The sequence below is a fragment of the Amborella trichopoda genome, chromosome 13, assembly GCF_054954075.1.
Source record: "Amborella trichopoda isolate Santa Cruz 75 chromosome 13, AtrichopodaSantaCruz75HAP2 v2.0, whole genome shotgun sequence".
NCBI lineage: Eukaryota > Viridiplantae > Streptophyta > Magnoliopsida > Amborellales > Amborellaceae > Amborella > Amborella trichopoda.
Window position 1 is genome coordinate 3,997,082 of NC_142348.1, and position 14,401 is coordinate 4,011,482.

Genomic DNA, 14,401 nt, shown 5'->3' on the forward strand with positions numbered 1-14,401 from the left:
AAATCGGCTAGTTCTTCCAAGCACTATTATTTGTACGAAAAACAGTTATTCTTCGTGGGAAGACACATTTTTCTGCTTTGCAATCCATTTTTTTGCTCATTTCAGCTGTTTTATCTCTAGGAAAATCTTGATTCAGAACATTTCTCACATTTTTACAGTTACAGCTGTACCCCTCTGATTTATAACTTGAACCCCATTCCTGGATTAAGGGTTTTTCTTGATTCTGAGCTCCGATGTTTAATTTCACGTACCATCATTTCAAACTGGTTAAAAAAAAGGATATGAACGAATTTTGGTTCAGAGGTTAGTATAAATATTGCAGAGGTATTGATAAAGGGGTGCGGTTTCTTTAAGGTTACAACCTTAAACAATCCAATTAAGGCGCATCTTAAAATTTTATCATAACATGTAATTTTGTTGTAAAATTATTGTCTTAAAATCTATTTTCATATTTAATTAGAAAATTTTAAAATCTTAAAATGGTTAAAATCAAGTAGATTTATATATATATATATAAATTTTGAAAATAAACAGTCTAGATAATATGTTGTAAGATGCATTATTTTTGAGATTCAAAAACTTTTTTTAATTCATATTCATACATTTCGATGTTGAGATGATCGATTAGAGGGTTTTTTCAACATTAAAGCAACATTTCCGATAGACTTTTGAGGTGCATCTATGATTCTACATTTTAAGGTTGCAACCTTATTAAAACTTTTCCCATTGATAAATGAGGTCAATATTTTGATGCTTAAATCCACGTTCTCTCATTTTACAGTATTTTAATGCGATCTTTTGGCATTATTGGTTTCACAGAAATATCAAGGCATTTTGTTGTTCCTGACTGATATTTCGGCATTTATCAGCTTGCAACTCATTTTCTCGCATTTTTTTAAAATATCGATGAAATTTTTAGGTAGCTTCGGTGTATTGACCTGGTATTTGAGTTTAATGAAGCATTCATTTGTCTTTTATTTCTTTGTTTTTTTTATAATCTCCAAATTGGCGTTATATTTGGGCAATATAATAGTTTTTAACTTTTAAGTCATATCCTTTGAAAACTCCTTATTTTTGGACATTTTTAGTTATTCGGCATTTTGGTGTATATTTGTCATTTTTTTTGTTTTTGCTGTAAAAAAGCTGGTGATGTAAGACACCTATTTTTGGGAATTTTAGGCAAAACCTTCGAACTCTTGCTGTCTTTATTGATATTTGAATATTTATTTTTAGAACTTGGGTTCATTGGTAATTTATATGTATATATTCGGTGACTTAGGTTCAAAACTTCATATTTTGGAGTTCAGGTATTTTGATGTATCATGTCTTTTAGGTAAGAGAACTTTGAGAAGTTGCCATGCCTTTTACCAGCACAGAAATGTACGTCGCTTAGATCCCGCTGAATTTCATCCAAGTCTGAAATCAAACACCAAGGAATGCAACGGTCCCCCTTTGCACGAATAGGGGAAGATACAGAGTGTGAAGAAATATGGAATGTATTTCAAGGAAAGGAGCACCCCAACTCTAGATACAGTTTTGAACAGATGAAATAGTGGAGGTGGGTAGCTATGGGACTGTGCAAAAGGCTGAGGTAGCAGAGGGGGCAACTATAGCTTTAAGCCTTCTCAGAGAGGAGGTTGGAGTGACTTGCCTGTGTCGGCGATTAGAGAGCTTCGACGACTAAGCCATGAAAATTAGGTTCCTGCATCAAGGAATGAAGGAAAGAGGGGGAAAAGCTCTGATCTAGGTAGAGAAGTTACAGACAGTGAAGCTGATAGTGGAGATTCGGGAGAGAGAAAGGAGGCTATGCTCTCACCATGGGTTTGGCCACCCAGTAAACCCTAAACCAAATATGCTTGTGATTGAGAAAGAGTAGTAAATACATAATTATATGCATTTCTTAACTAGGGGAAGGCAACTAAATACATATTTATGTAGAGAACTAAATTTCCTAGTTTTGTGAAAGGCGGGGATGGCGCCTAATGTGCTTAGGATCATAAAAACCCACGTTCAAGGTCTAAATTGCATCCTATGCACTCAAAAATACATAATCGAGAGAAATCAGGAGAATCTTGTTTTTGGGTGGGTAAACTCTGATTTGAACAAGTACTATTAGCACTTTATCAAAATTTGGGATTATACCATAACGTACACAATAACAAGTGAGACATGAGGCTCCAATACACTACAAAATGTTCCTTTCTTTACTAGATGATAACTTTTATCAAAATTGGTAAACGACTTAAATGTACAATTTTGGCCTGGACTCGTCTTCCTTGTCTGTCAATTCTTGGAACTCATACCACTCCCCTCCGGCCTTTCCCACAGGCAAAGGGGAGCGCACAAAAATCTCAACAGGCTTTGGGACGTGAACATCAAAATGTAATTCCCCGTAGTTTTCTTTTGAAACACTCTCGATTACTTCATGTTCTATAATCGAACTCATGGGTTCCACAGCTATCCACCCTAGACCAGATATGGCGATGTCACATGCAGGCCTGCCCATGAAAATTCTCACAGTTTAAGTAAAATGCAAAACCACAATGCTGCAAGTGCTCCTGCAACTGGTTGTTGTGATCATCATAATAAAAAAAAAACAAGGTGGTAGCAGTAGTTATAGCGATGAAGATGGTTATGGTACAAGTTCCATAGCAAAGGATAGCTACATGTCGGCATCTGGCATATGCCTGTGAGTGTAAATGCCAATTTTGAAGTAAGCTTTCACTACAAATGTCTGTGAGTGTCCTACGAATGAGGGAGGCAGGATTTTGTCTGACCGTAAGAATTTTATAGTGAGATTTCAAAAATAGTAGTTGAGAAAAAGTCGCAAAGGTCATACATGGGTTTTTTCTATTCTTGGTGTCGATGCATTAAAAAACCCATGGACACAGATGCCCATGTTACATATGCTACGGTGGTTCTGGTGATAATTTTAATAAATAAATGAAATAATGCAACAAGCAAGTTTCTAAAATTCATTTACTGATTGATACATGAGCAAACCATTGATAATGATTAAGATGGTAATGCCGGTTTTCATGATGATGATAATAAATAAAATAGATGAAGTTCATTACAGAATTCCTTTTTGTAAAAGACATGTTAGTAGGGGGAATGATTGTAGGAGACCTCTTCCATCATCAAACAAAATTATCAGGACATGGTTCCATACAAAACTTGTATGACCTCGATCTTTACTGATGGCCTACCAAGGGCAGGTGGAAATGATCCTCGGTCAACAAGTTCTTCATTGTTCCTCAAACAGAGTTAATCATCTCTCCGCCATCCATGGCAGGTCATTGATGGTGGAAACCAGGGTGCTAACACATTTCGTGCAGTATCAGATCTCCTAGGATCGTTCCTCATCAACCGAGAGGGAACTACACTATGATATATATGCACAGTGAGAAAAATGGTCCTCAGTATTAGCGCCATCCCATCAACAGGGCAGTGATGGACAGAGTGGGATTCACCAGAACATGCCAATTGGTAAGTCCCATACTCTCTTCATCCCTATCCATCCATTGATTGGAGAGCGATGACATTTTTGAGCAACTAAGAGCATTTGTAATGATCATAGATGCTGTTGCATATTCTGTGGTGGTAGTAGTCATAGCAGCAGCAGTGCTCTAGTAATAGTAGTAGTAGGCACCTCTTTAAGTCAGCCAGCTTTATTTGCAAATGGCGAACCATCTGAAGCCCTGGCCAGTCTTTCACCTTCTCTGGGCTGGACGGTGGTGTCAATGCAACTCCAAGCTCTTTCTGCAACAAATGTTAAAGGGAAGAATCAATGAGATAGGATTAGACAATTGCCTTCATCAGTTTTGTAAGTTCTAAAATCAACCATGACCGTGACCACAAACGTTTCCATTACCCTTTACATCTCATGAAAATACTGTGAGGTCTATTGACAAAACTGAATTTCTTTTAATACATCAAGATTTTGCCTTTCCCTGAAATATTATTCTCTTTTGATGTGGTACTTCTAGAATGCTCTTAAAAGTACAAATTCAAACTAATGTCTATACAAATTTCCAAGAAAAATATGAACTTACAAGCCTATAAAAATATATTCTAGAACAAACATTACAATACAAATATATGCTTATAGAAAAATAAAGCTAGTGAAAAATCTCCCAAGAAACTACAATGCTGAGAATATCAAGAGAACAAGATTTGTCACTATGTAATCAGCCAGTCATGCTCTAATTTTCCAAGTGGTTGATCATGTAGCGAGGTAAAGAGATGAACAAATGGGCACCTAAAAGGACCAAAAGAGAGTATAGTCATGGTCCTTTAAGGTTAGAAATATTCAAATGAACTAAAAGACAGCAATGTGTTTCTTAATACATAAACTATAATAATTGACTGAACAGTAACAGCAATAATAATAATAAAGGCAATATTAGAGCTACCCAATAAACACTATATAGTCGCCCAAAAAATCACATCACATTCACAAAAGGCTGTCACTTTCAAAAAACACGTGGCTAAAATTAACTGAATGTGAAGGCGATGTGACTTTTTGGGGGGGCCATCTGGTGTATCTTGGATTTCTCTGATATTCCCCTTGACAATAATAACAAAAAAAAATGGTGATTGCATTAATCAATGATAGAAATTTCTTACATGGTAGAACTCATCTGCTTTGGAAGTGGGAACTACATGAACCTTCAATGCTTTGGGTCCATACAGAGTAAGACGTGTCTGTGGAAGAACCTGCACTTGCACGCATAACCCGACTATGTTTCTTCTCATTTTCAATAGTTCTACCCAAGAGAAAGTATTAGTTTAAGGAGAGTCATTCTTTTTCTCTACTTCAATAGTTCTACCCAAGAGAAAGTATTAGTTAACACGAGGCATCGTGGTCAGCTAATTATCAGAAGACGTATACAAACCTTTATAACATCAATCCTGACCAGCCCTCCCCAGAATATGGAAATCCCATTCAAGCTGCCGTCTCCCTCTTGATTTGAACTTTTCACATCCAAGGCCTAAGATTTCCAAAACCTTACATAAAGTTTTGATTTAAGATTTATTTAAATGAGGCTTCCTTTTACATAATGTGTAAAGGGTTATAAGCCCCAAAAACTTGGAATGTGGGGCTCCGGATTCTTAATACATTGCAAAGCAGGGTACCAAGTTAAAGAGTAAATAAGCTGAAAAAAAACCATATGCTCATGGAACGGAATGACTTGGAAAAAATAATAAAAAAACCATACAGGAAGTGTATGCCCCTTCAAGCGACTTTGAGGGGCAAGAGAAGGCAAATCCTCAGAATGGACAACTGCTGCTTGCCTGTGGTGGAGGTGCACTCCAGGAGTGTCAAAGAGTTTCTGAAATGGTATCAACGAAGTAGCTGTAAGTTTGTAATATGAACTTCTAAGTTCAACACAAATCAAACCAAGTATTTAGGATATTCTAAAATTAACATTTGAAGCACATCTGGAAGGAGCTATAAGAACAGGGTGCTGGAGTACATGGTAAACTTACTCCCACAGGCAAAAGACCTAATTAGAAGGATTCCTTTCAAACTGAAATTTTGAGATACACTTTATATTTATAATCATCAGATGAGTATTTCAAAAAAAATAAAACGGATTTTGAGTTTATAACACTTAGATCAGGCCATCCAAACCTTGGGTGGACTCCAATTCCCTCTTAGAATGTTAATTATTTTTCAGGTACGTATAGAAAGCATATGGCTTCTTCTTTTTTTTTCTTTGTTCTTTTTTGGGATTTTTTCGTTTTTTGGGGGATTGTTTGTGGGTGGGGGGGGGTACATATAGAAATCATATGACTTCTTTTTTTTTTTTTTTCTTTGTTCTTTTTTGGGGTTTTTTCTTTTTTTGGCAGATTGTTTGTGGGTGGGGGCGTTGGGGTTGGGGTGGGTGGTGGGGTTGGTTGCCACGTTGAGGAGGTTACATCCCCCAAAATTTGGGGTCCCTAGGAATAATCCTGGACAGGAACAGGGGTGTGCACATGATATGCTGCGGAGGGAGCATATAATCCCCATTTTTTGGGGGTAATTTAGTGGGGAAGACATGCCCCTACCTGTCTTTTCAAGTAGATTAGGAGTTAACTTTTCGAAGGTGTTAGTGGGGCCATGTTAGTGGTGGGAATGGAAACCACAACGTGGTGACTAGGGTGTGGGGGTGCTACCACCACAACCCCAGCCCCTTTCACAGGAGCATATAATCCTTTGACATTATAAAATACTATTCCATACTTTAAGAAATCAATGACGACATAAACAACCATGATATAGGAACTTGAACAGAGCTGACACTATCAAGATACACATACCCCTCCTTGAAAAGCATCAATTTGAATAGGACCAAGAGTAGTTCCAGGAACAGCAGATTGCATGGGCTTGAACTTCCTTGCTGCTGCAGCAATTGGATCCCTTTGTGCCATCATTTCTGAAATTAAATTTGCCATGAGAAGCACAGCAATGTAAAGGCCAGGCAATCAATGTAACCATGAGAGGAGAAAAAGCATTTCATAAGAAGCATAAACAAAGTAAAGCTGTGTTAGATAATTTGAACATATTGATAACTGATTATAGAATGACCAATTTTATGTTCCATTACGTTAATATAAGTTTCATAAAATCTAGAAATATGATGATCAATACAAAAAGTTTTACATGCTTAGCTCACACATAAGCATATATAGAACTAAGTCAAAAAGGAGAGTTCCAAAGCGATACAAGAAACTTCCACCAGAAATCTCTTAGAGGGAACAACAATGCAGTAATTTTATAAGCAAATGGAAAATGGAAAAGTATTAAGTTATTACTCAGCAAAGCATTTATGAATGCAGACTTTCCAACGTTTGCCGAACCCTGAAAACACATTTATTAGTATGTAGCAAGTACAACTATAAATCATAAATCAAATGGAACCTAAGAGGAAATAAATCTAGGATTTACATGAAATTGCTTCCAAAGCTAAAATGCAATCGAATCACTAGTAGAGAAAGAGCTAATAGAAAAAATAGAATACCACAGATGTATCGAACCTGATCATGAGAAAAACTAAATCAGATTACAAGAACATGAGTCTCCAACATGAGAGAAAACTTCTTTTATTGGATAAAATACGTTACTCCTTTTAACATAAGTGCAACATTTTTTTTAAGCGATTAGCATAAAGTGCAACTTTATTCACTGATACAGTTTCAGAAATTCACCAGGCAATTGATTAACCAGCACTAAGTGCCTTTATTTGAACCAATAAATTGACAATCCCGAGGGCAATGTATCAAAGCTAGAAAAATCAAGGAATAATTTTCTCTTCTTTTTCTATTTATAAATAACCATAAAGTAAAACATTTTTTTTAAGCAATTAGCATAAAGTGCAACTTTATTCACTGATACAGTTTCAGAAATTCACCAGGCAATTCCTTAACCATCACTAAGTGCATTTATTTGAACCAATAAATTGACAGTCCCGAGGGCAATGTATCAAAGCTAGAAAAATCAAGGAATAATTTCCCCTTCTTTTTTTTTCTCTTTGATTACTCACTCATAAATAAACATTTATTCTTTTTTTTAATCTCACTCATAAATAAGCATTTCAAATCTCTAATTATCAATATTTTGGTGGGAGAAGACAGATCCCAATGTTAACTTCATAAAGCTGGTTATCCAACATAGAATCATTTTGCACATATTGCCTCAATTGTTTCCCAATATAACAGCCCCTATTGACTACACTTTATTCTGGTGCATATTAATTATTAGGACATGATTTCTCCCAAAAAAAAAAACTATTGCTGCCTCAAATTTCCAGTATATGCAGATGAAGAAATAACATCTTTCAAAACGTTGGCAAGATGAGGTTTGAGATGAACAATAGTGGACATCTTGATCCTTATACAGTTCAGATCAACTACCTCAACCATAACAATGTTGAGGATACCACACTATTTCCAGTATAACAATGTTGAGGTTGTGGTATTGCGATATTTGGTAGCTCATAATGCACTGGGACAGACTTGTGTTCAAGTGCTGCACATTTGTGGGCTTCAATTCCTTTAAATACCACAAACCACAAATCACCTTTGTTCTATCCTTATTTTGAAAAAATACGCCAAAACAGCAAAGTTAGCCAGGTGCCACATTCACTAAATACTAAAACATGCAAACTTGAGTGTGTGATTCTGATGCTGGCACCAAAACTATATATGCTTCAGGGTTTTGTGAACGCCCTTTTGGGAAGTAGGGGTCTTAAAGTTCTTATCTCCATGGTTCAGGAGAGGCCCTCGATGTTATGTAATGAAAACAAACTGTAGATAGGACTTTGATTCCAATGATTGTCGCCATCCACCTCAGAGATAAACGAGAAAAAGTTATGTTGAATCCCCATAATCTCAATCCTAAAATATTCTAACTGACATCCATAAGTTCTTTATCTACTACTTCTTACAGTCTAGAAGAATGCCATTAGAAACCATCCAATGGACACACCGAAACCACAAACAAAGTCCAACACGAAATTTTACAGATGATCAACTATCACTTACTCCTCTTCTGTTTCAATCAGCACTATCACTAATGCCTGTTTCCATACCATGGATGGCATAGAATATTGGAACACAGAGTGTTTATAGCAGGTACACAGGAGAACAAGAAAACATTGGGCAATAAAGCTGAGGAAAACTGGTTACATAGACAAATACATGGACAAATATATGCAAGGGTGCAGATTAGGTATACAATATAACTTCTAATAAACATTCTGGTTGTATTGAATCTTGATACCTTGTCTTGGTATAAATTTCATGCAATTCACTTTGTAACCAACTAAACATAATATCATTAACCTAAACCAATGATTCAAAATCCACTTGGATACTTAAGTTTTAAAAAATTAGGAAAAATATCCAATCTACTCTAGTAAGAAAACAATAACCAAAGAATGATGACAATATCCTACTCTGAGGGAGAAAACTCAAGCTTGGCAATTTAATAATGCACTAACCAGAATGTACACATCTCGACCCTGTCAAAACAAGAAGGAAAATAACATGATAAGGCAGTCTACAATATGTTATTTTGCAGAAGAGACAAAAAGATTGATCAAAATCCACAAATCTGTCATCTTTCTTCTTTTTTTCACCTAAAGCTTCCAAGAAAAATAGTTTCCACAATTAAGATAATTGGCATTTCTATTATTAATTAATGGGAATAGGAGCACTTTTTAAAATTTGAGGTTTTTTGCTTGAGATAATTGGCATTTCTACATTAATTAATGGGAATAGGAGCATTTTAAAAAAATTGAGGTTTTTTGCTAAAATGTAATTCCGTATACATGGTTAGCAAACGGGAAAGTGAACTGTGATCCATGTGACACATGAGATATGTGGTCATGATGGTCATCATTGTCGAATCAATGAGTTGAAGCTTGCCAAACATGGCACAACTTCAAGTGTTCATCCTATTCAGCACCTTGCAACGCATTGATTGGAGGGTGACAACCGTGATGACTACATATTTCATGTGGTCATGTGGATCATTGAAAACTTGTAAACAAATAAGATTACCATCATAGTGTTTGCCAGTAACCTGATCTTTGAAATAGTAGTAGTCACCAGTTATTACAACCCCACCACCAAGAATAATAATGTTGATATTTCGGGATGTTCAAATGTCAAAAAACCTAATCAAATCTCTGAGTGAGGGAATGGATCCAGAGACCAAGAGGCTGCAAGTAAAAGATCTCGGTATAATACAAGAAACTCAAAAATCAATAGGGGCTCTAAGTAGTAAATCTGGAAGTGACTAGGAGCCAAGAACCATGAAAGGGAGGTGGACAAGCTTCAACATTAAGGTAATAATCAGCGAGTGGCCATCATGATCCACAAACCATGTAAAGGAGCTTGATAAACTAGTGACCCAGATTTTTGAACAATTGGTGCCTTCCAGTTCAAGAAGGCTCATAATCCAAATAATAAAGGAGTCAAAAGATAAAGGAAGTGAAACTCTTCCACAAGATGGAAGCTTATGAAAGAACAATCGGGAGTCGTTAGGGGGAAAGGGGATTCATATGTGCTTGTGGAAAAGACGTTCTTGTGTAGCCCAGATGATGGGCTTCAGACACTAGAATCCCTTTTGTAATTTTCTTTCTAACTTGATGATTGTTTATATTAATTAAAAGAAGATAAATTTCTTAAGACAAATTTATTTTTCTTACTAATATAATAAATAATTAAAGTTACAACAGACCAACCTTTTTCTCCTTTTGAATCTCCGATGCAACTCCAGAAATTCCCACTAGAGACTTTGAACTGGTCAAGTGGATACTCATAACACTGCAATAGTAACATGCCCCATTAAGGAATGATCCTCAAAAGTTTTGAACAAGATGATACTTGAGCTTCATGATAAATTCCAGAGAGACAAATATGAGATAAAGAACACATGAAACTTTTTTCTTTGATAAAACCAAGATTTCTCAACTATGAAAATGGTAAAGAATCACCCACGGTAAGTTCAAATTTGAAAATAACACTTACTTAAGCTTCTTCTTCATAGTGGCCTCCACAACCCAATCGCCGATGCAATTCATATCAGTCCCTTTGGGAAGGAGGTCAACCTAGACAAAAAAATGGAAACCAGTTCAAGTAAGTGTAATTGCATATAAGGAACATCGAAAGTCACATACATTATATAGAGAAGATCACAGTGGAATTATACCTTTGTTATGACTAAAATAATTGGATTTGCACCAGCTAAATCACGTATACGTGCCAAGAAACTCCCATTGAAGTCAACAATATCAACCTGCAAAGGACCATGTTTTGGTAATTTAGACTATTATAGCACAGTCACCAACTTCTATTCTAAGCCATAATACATGTTTCCATATCACAACAGTGGCTGTGCTTTCTCTGTGATATATACTTTGAGAAAACAAAAAATCATCCTTCTCATGCAATGTGGTCGATATTTCCACAATCATTTTTTACTAGGGACATTGGCCCGATGCCTAGTGGAAAAGCACGCATATTCATATTTGCACAAAGATCATACTGTATCAATTCAGCTATATTCTTTGATTAGAGGTTTATGGTATCAGCACCGTGGTTTTAGGTCCAGATGCCATCTTACCCACACAAAGAAGTAAATACATACATACACGTATACATGCATGAATTCATCGACACATACATACAAGAGCATAATCATATTGAATGCTTGCTTTGAACAACAAAAGAAAGCTGAAAGTTTGATTATGAACATGTTATAGACCTTACCAATTTCACTATCAAAACTTTCTCGTGACGTAGGTGCGACAACTTTTCTCGAAGTTCCTCAGCAGAAATGAATTGTTTACCACCAGAATAACCACCATTTCCACCAACTGCAGTAATCATGTGCCCATGCGACAATAGCTTACACCTCCTGCAAAGAACAGTTCGAAGTTGGTGATGCCTCTTTTTCTGCAACAAAATAGAAAGACCATACCTTAACAAAACACTCAACACAAAAAGCCACTCCTACAAATCAAGACTTGCAACACTTGGTAAAAAGCAAATCTCACAATCAAGAAAATAAATATTATAACTTCAATTAAAGTATTATAACAGAACAATAATTCCAGTAAAATCACGTATTCACATGAGAAAACCATACAGTTTCAATCAAGTGAAATTTTTATCTGGTATTCTCTCCATTCTTTCATTGTGCTTGAAGCGTTTTCCTCACAACTGAGAAAAAATCCTTGTCAACAAAGATTTCTCCCCAGACCCCCCCAAAAAAAAAAAAACCTTCTCAACAAAGATTCAAGAATCATCAACATTTTGTTCATTTCCTCATAGAAAAGGGGAGGAAAAACTAATTATTTGCTGATAAACTGGTATACTGTTACATTTCCTCAAAAAATATGAAACAGAATACCATAATTTTAAGGAAGCTAAAACATTTGATTCAGTTCCTGATACAAGTACTCTAAGCAACATAAGAAATTCAAAAGCAAAAAGTGAAAACTCGTTTAAAAACAAAAGGGGGAAAATAAAATAAAATTTTAAATTTTGATTTCCTCACTATAAGGAACACTAAAAAAACAATGATATGATATTTAAATTCAGTTACTCAAAAAATGGGAAAAAACACTAAAAAAAGAAGTAACACATTCAATTCATTTCCTCATATACACAGTATTCAAAACATTCATTTACCACAAAAAAAGAGCAAATCCAAATTAGACAATTTTCAATTCACATGTAACTGTTTTCAAATAAGAAAAAGAAGAAGATACCAATTCATAAGTCTCGGGATTCACATAACCAGGAGCATCTTCCTCTTCAACCTGCAATGGAGCTCCACAACCATAGCAACAAACCAAGGCTGAATTCAAAACCCTAGACTTTTCCACCTTCTTCTTCTTCTTCTTAGTCTTATCAATAACAGCCATGGCCATCTGCCGCTGCAAAAACTTCTCACCTCTGCTAGGCTCTGCCGCACCAGTGCCATTGGAGACTGAAGAATCAGAAATCAATGTCGAAGAAGGAGTTCTCTGAGAAACAGGGCCTCGCGCTTGAGGGCTTTCCAGGGTTTTGCAAAGACAAATGCGAAACGAGTTTCCTGGCTTTCTATGTCCATTTTCTGGGGCTTTGCAGAGACATGGAACTGCGAAATTTCTAGGGATTTGAAGAGAGTGGAGAAAGGACAGGTTTTGTGCAGATAAAGGAGAGTTCACAGCCATTCTCCCTTCCTCCCTCTCCCTCTCCCTCTCCCTCTCCTGCTGGCTGATAAGCCGACAGAGCGTGAGATTTACAATGCCAAACGATTTTATAGGGGTATATACTATCCAAAAAAATCCCTCGGGCAAAACTCATGCTAGAAATATTGTTTAGATTCCAAATATTTTAGAGTGCAAATATCACCCTTAAATGAAAAAAAAAAAAACCCGCACTGTCTATGCGCCTACAAAAACATGACGACCTACGATTGGACATGAACTAACAATTTTTTGCAGGGAAAGGCCTGAACTCAAAATCTGATCTTTTCTTCAAAAATAATTATGAATTGATATTTTGATCGATCCTAATATTTTGAATAAATGGGGTTGTTTATAAAAATACTATCTATCTTTCATGTTTTGCCTACAGAGGTCACAATCGCTCTTGTTTCTTGAATTTATAAATGCATAGTTGTAACAGTATCATTGAATAGACAGAGTTCCAAATATAAATTATTCTTGACTCACCAAAAACTATCCAATTTAACACCTAAGTGGGAATAATTATGACGCTTTTGTACAAACGATGAATGCCTTTTATACACACAATCCCAAAACTCACTATTGTCTCTTAAATTTTAAAATGGATAGTTGCAACAATATTTTTGAATAGACACAATGTTTCAAATAGAAATTCTCGAATTTTGTAACTCACCCCAAACCATCCAATCCACTTGGAGATTCTCCTAGCAAACAGTTATCACCTAAAAAAGGGATGTGCGCACTACATTATGAGGAAAAAGGGGGGTCCGGTTTTACCGAAGCAATTCTGGCTCTTTTCTTTGTAACATGGCTACCTAGATCATATTAGCTAGCGTTTAGATCTGTAGGGGTAGGGCTGGGGCCAACAAAGCCTTTACGCATCAATCGATGGGGCTCTTTTTTATAGTTTGGGGGAGTTAACCTTTCTGTTCGTTCCCGCTCATGGCTCGCTCCGTGCTTATGCACTCCACTCGTTGGGTCTATCTTTGTAGAATGAAGCGATCAAACCATTGATATGTTGATAATCAATTCTCTTACTCCTGGAAGGAGTTGTATTGAGAAGTTGTTCAGTTGATTGTCCCATTCATTTGATAAGCGGGTGTGGGCCAACATGTTGTATAGGGAAGACGAGGCGTCTGAATCCAAAGTGGGAGATGCAGCTCGCGATGACTTTCCAATCGAACACACCTAATAAGTAGGAATAGTTTAAACCTCCTAGTACAAAGATAAATGCTAGTTTTATAAACAATTCAAATACTCACTCTTGTCTCTTGAATTTCAAAATGGATGGTTGTAAAAGTATCGTTGAATAGACACAAAATTCCAAATAGGAATTCTCGAACTTCGTGATTCACCCCAAACCATCCAATTTAACATCTAATGAGTGGAAATAGTTGTGACCTCCTTGTACAAAAGATAAATGATCGCTTTATAGACTATCTCTAAAAAAATACTCCAAATTAACTATATTGTATAACAGTATCATTAAAAGCCAGTTTGGATGTACCCAAAATTGGAATATTTTTGGATTGCAATCAAAAAATCTTGTGAAATGGACTTTGTCCGTTTGGACAACTACACAATTTTTCCATAATTTTATATTGGAAGAAAAAATAAATCGTGTCAAGGCAAAATTCACTATAAATAAAAAATCGAGTTGGATTTGAATT

The 14,401-nt window shown here is 36.0% G+C and overlaps 1 protein-coding gene across 8 annotated transcripts; it reads right to left on the reverse strand.

The window, feature by feature from the left end:
* Positions 1 to 2,097: 2,097 nt before the first annotated feature.
* Positions 2,098 to 13,171, reverse strand: NOA1 (P-loop containing nucleoside triphosphate hydrolases superfamily protein). 8 transcript variants are annotated; one of them, XR_016048042.1, is made up of 13 exons: positions 12,267 to 13,171; positions 11,263 to 11,410; positions 10,703 to 10,789; positions 10,522 to 10,601; positions 10,236 to 10,317; positions 8,988 to 9,008; positions 6,802 to 6,847; positions 6,307 to 6,422; positions 5,223 to 5,336; positions 4,899 to 4,994; positions 4,630 to 4,769; positions 3,653 to 3,762; positions 2,098 to 2,498 (listed from the first exon to the last, which is right to left on the reverse strand). XR_016048042.1 is itself a non-coding variant. In XM_088856342.1 (13 exons), exons 1-13 carry the CDS (start codon positions 12,272 to 12,274, stop codon positions 2,243 to 2,245), a joined length of 1,254 nt encoding a protein of 417 aa, XP_088712468.1. In that variant the 5' UTR covers positions 12,275 to 13,171; the 3' UTR covers positions 2,098 to 2,242. The 8 variants fall into 8 exon arrangements, 3 of the variants coding, with proteins under 3 accessions (XP_088712468.1, XP_006838192.1, XP_020519609.1); XR_016048038.1 differs by having other exon boundaries at positions 11,263 to 11,448; XR_016048039.1 differs by having other exon boundaries at positions 4,630 to 4,719; positions 8,943 to 9,008; positions 11,263 to 11,448.
* Between the last annotated feature and the right edge of the window lie 1,230 nt (positions 13,172 to 14,401).

Bases quoted from the DNA above. Each gene is read 5' to 3' on its own strand.
- NOA1 (XM_006838129.4), bottom strand. From the start codon at position 12,713: ATGGCTGTGAACTCTCCTTTATCTGCACAAAACCTGTCCTTTCTCCAC. The intron at 6,423-6,801 runs GTAATAACTTAA...ATTTAATTTCAG, and splicing joins ATTCATAAATGCTTTGCTGA to AAATGATGGCACAAAGGGAT. The intron at 5,337-6,306 runs GTATGTGTATCT...ATACCATTTCAG, and splicing joins TTGATGCTTTTCAAGGAGGG to AAACTCTTTGACACTCCTGG.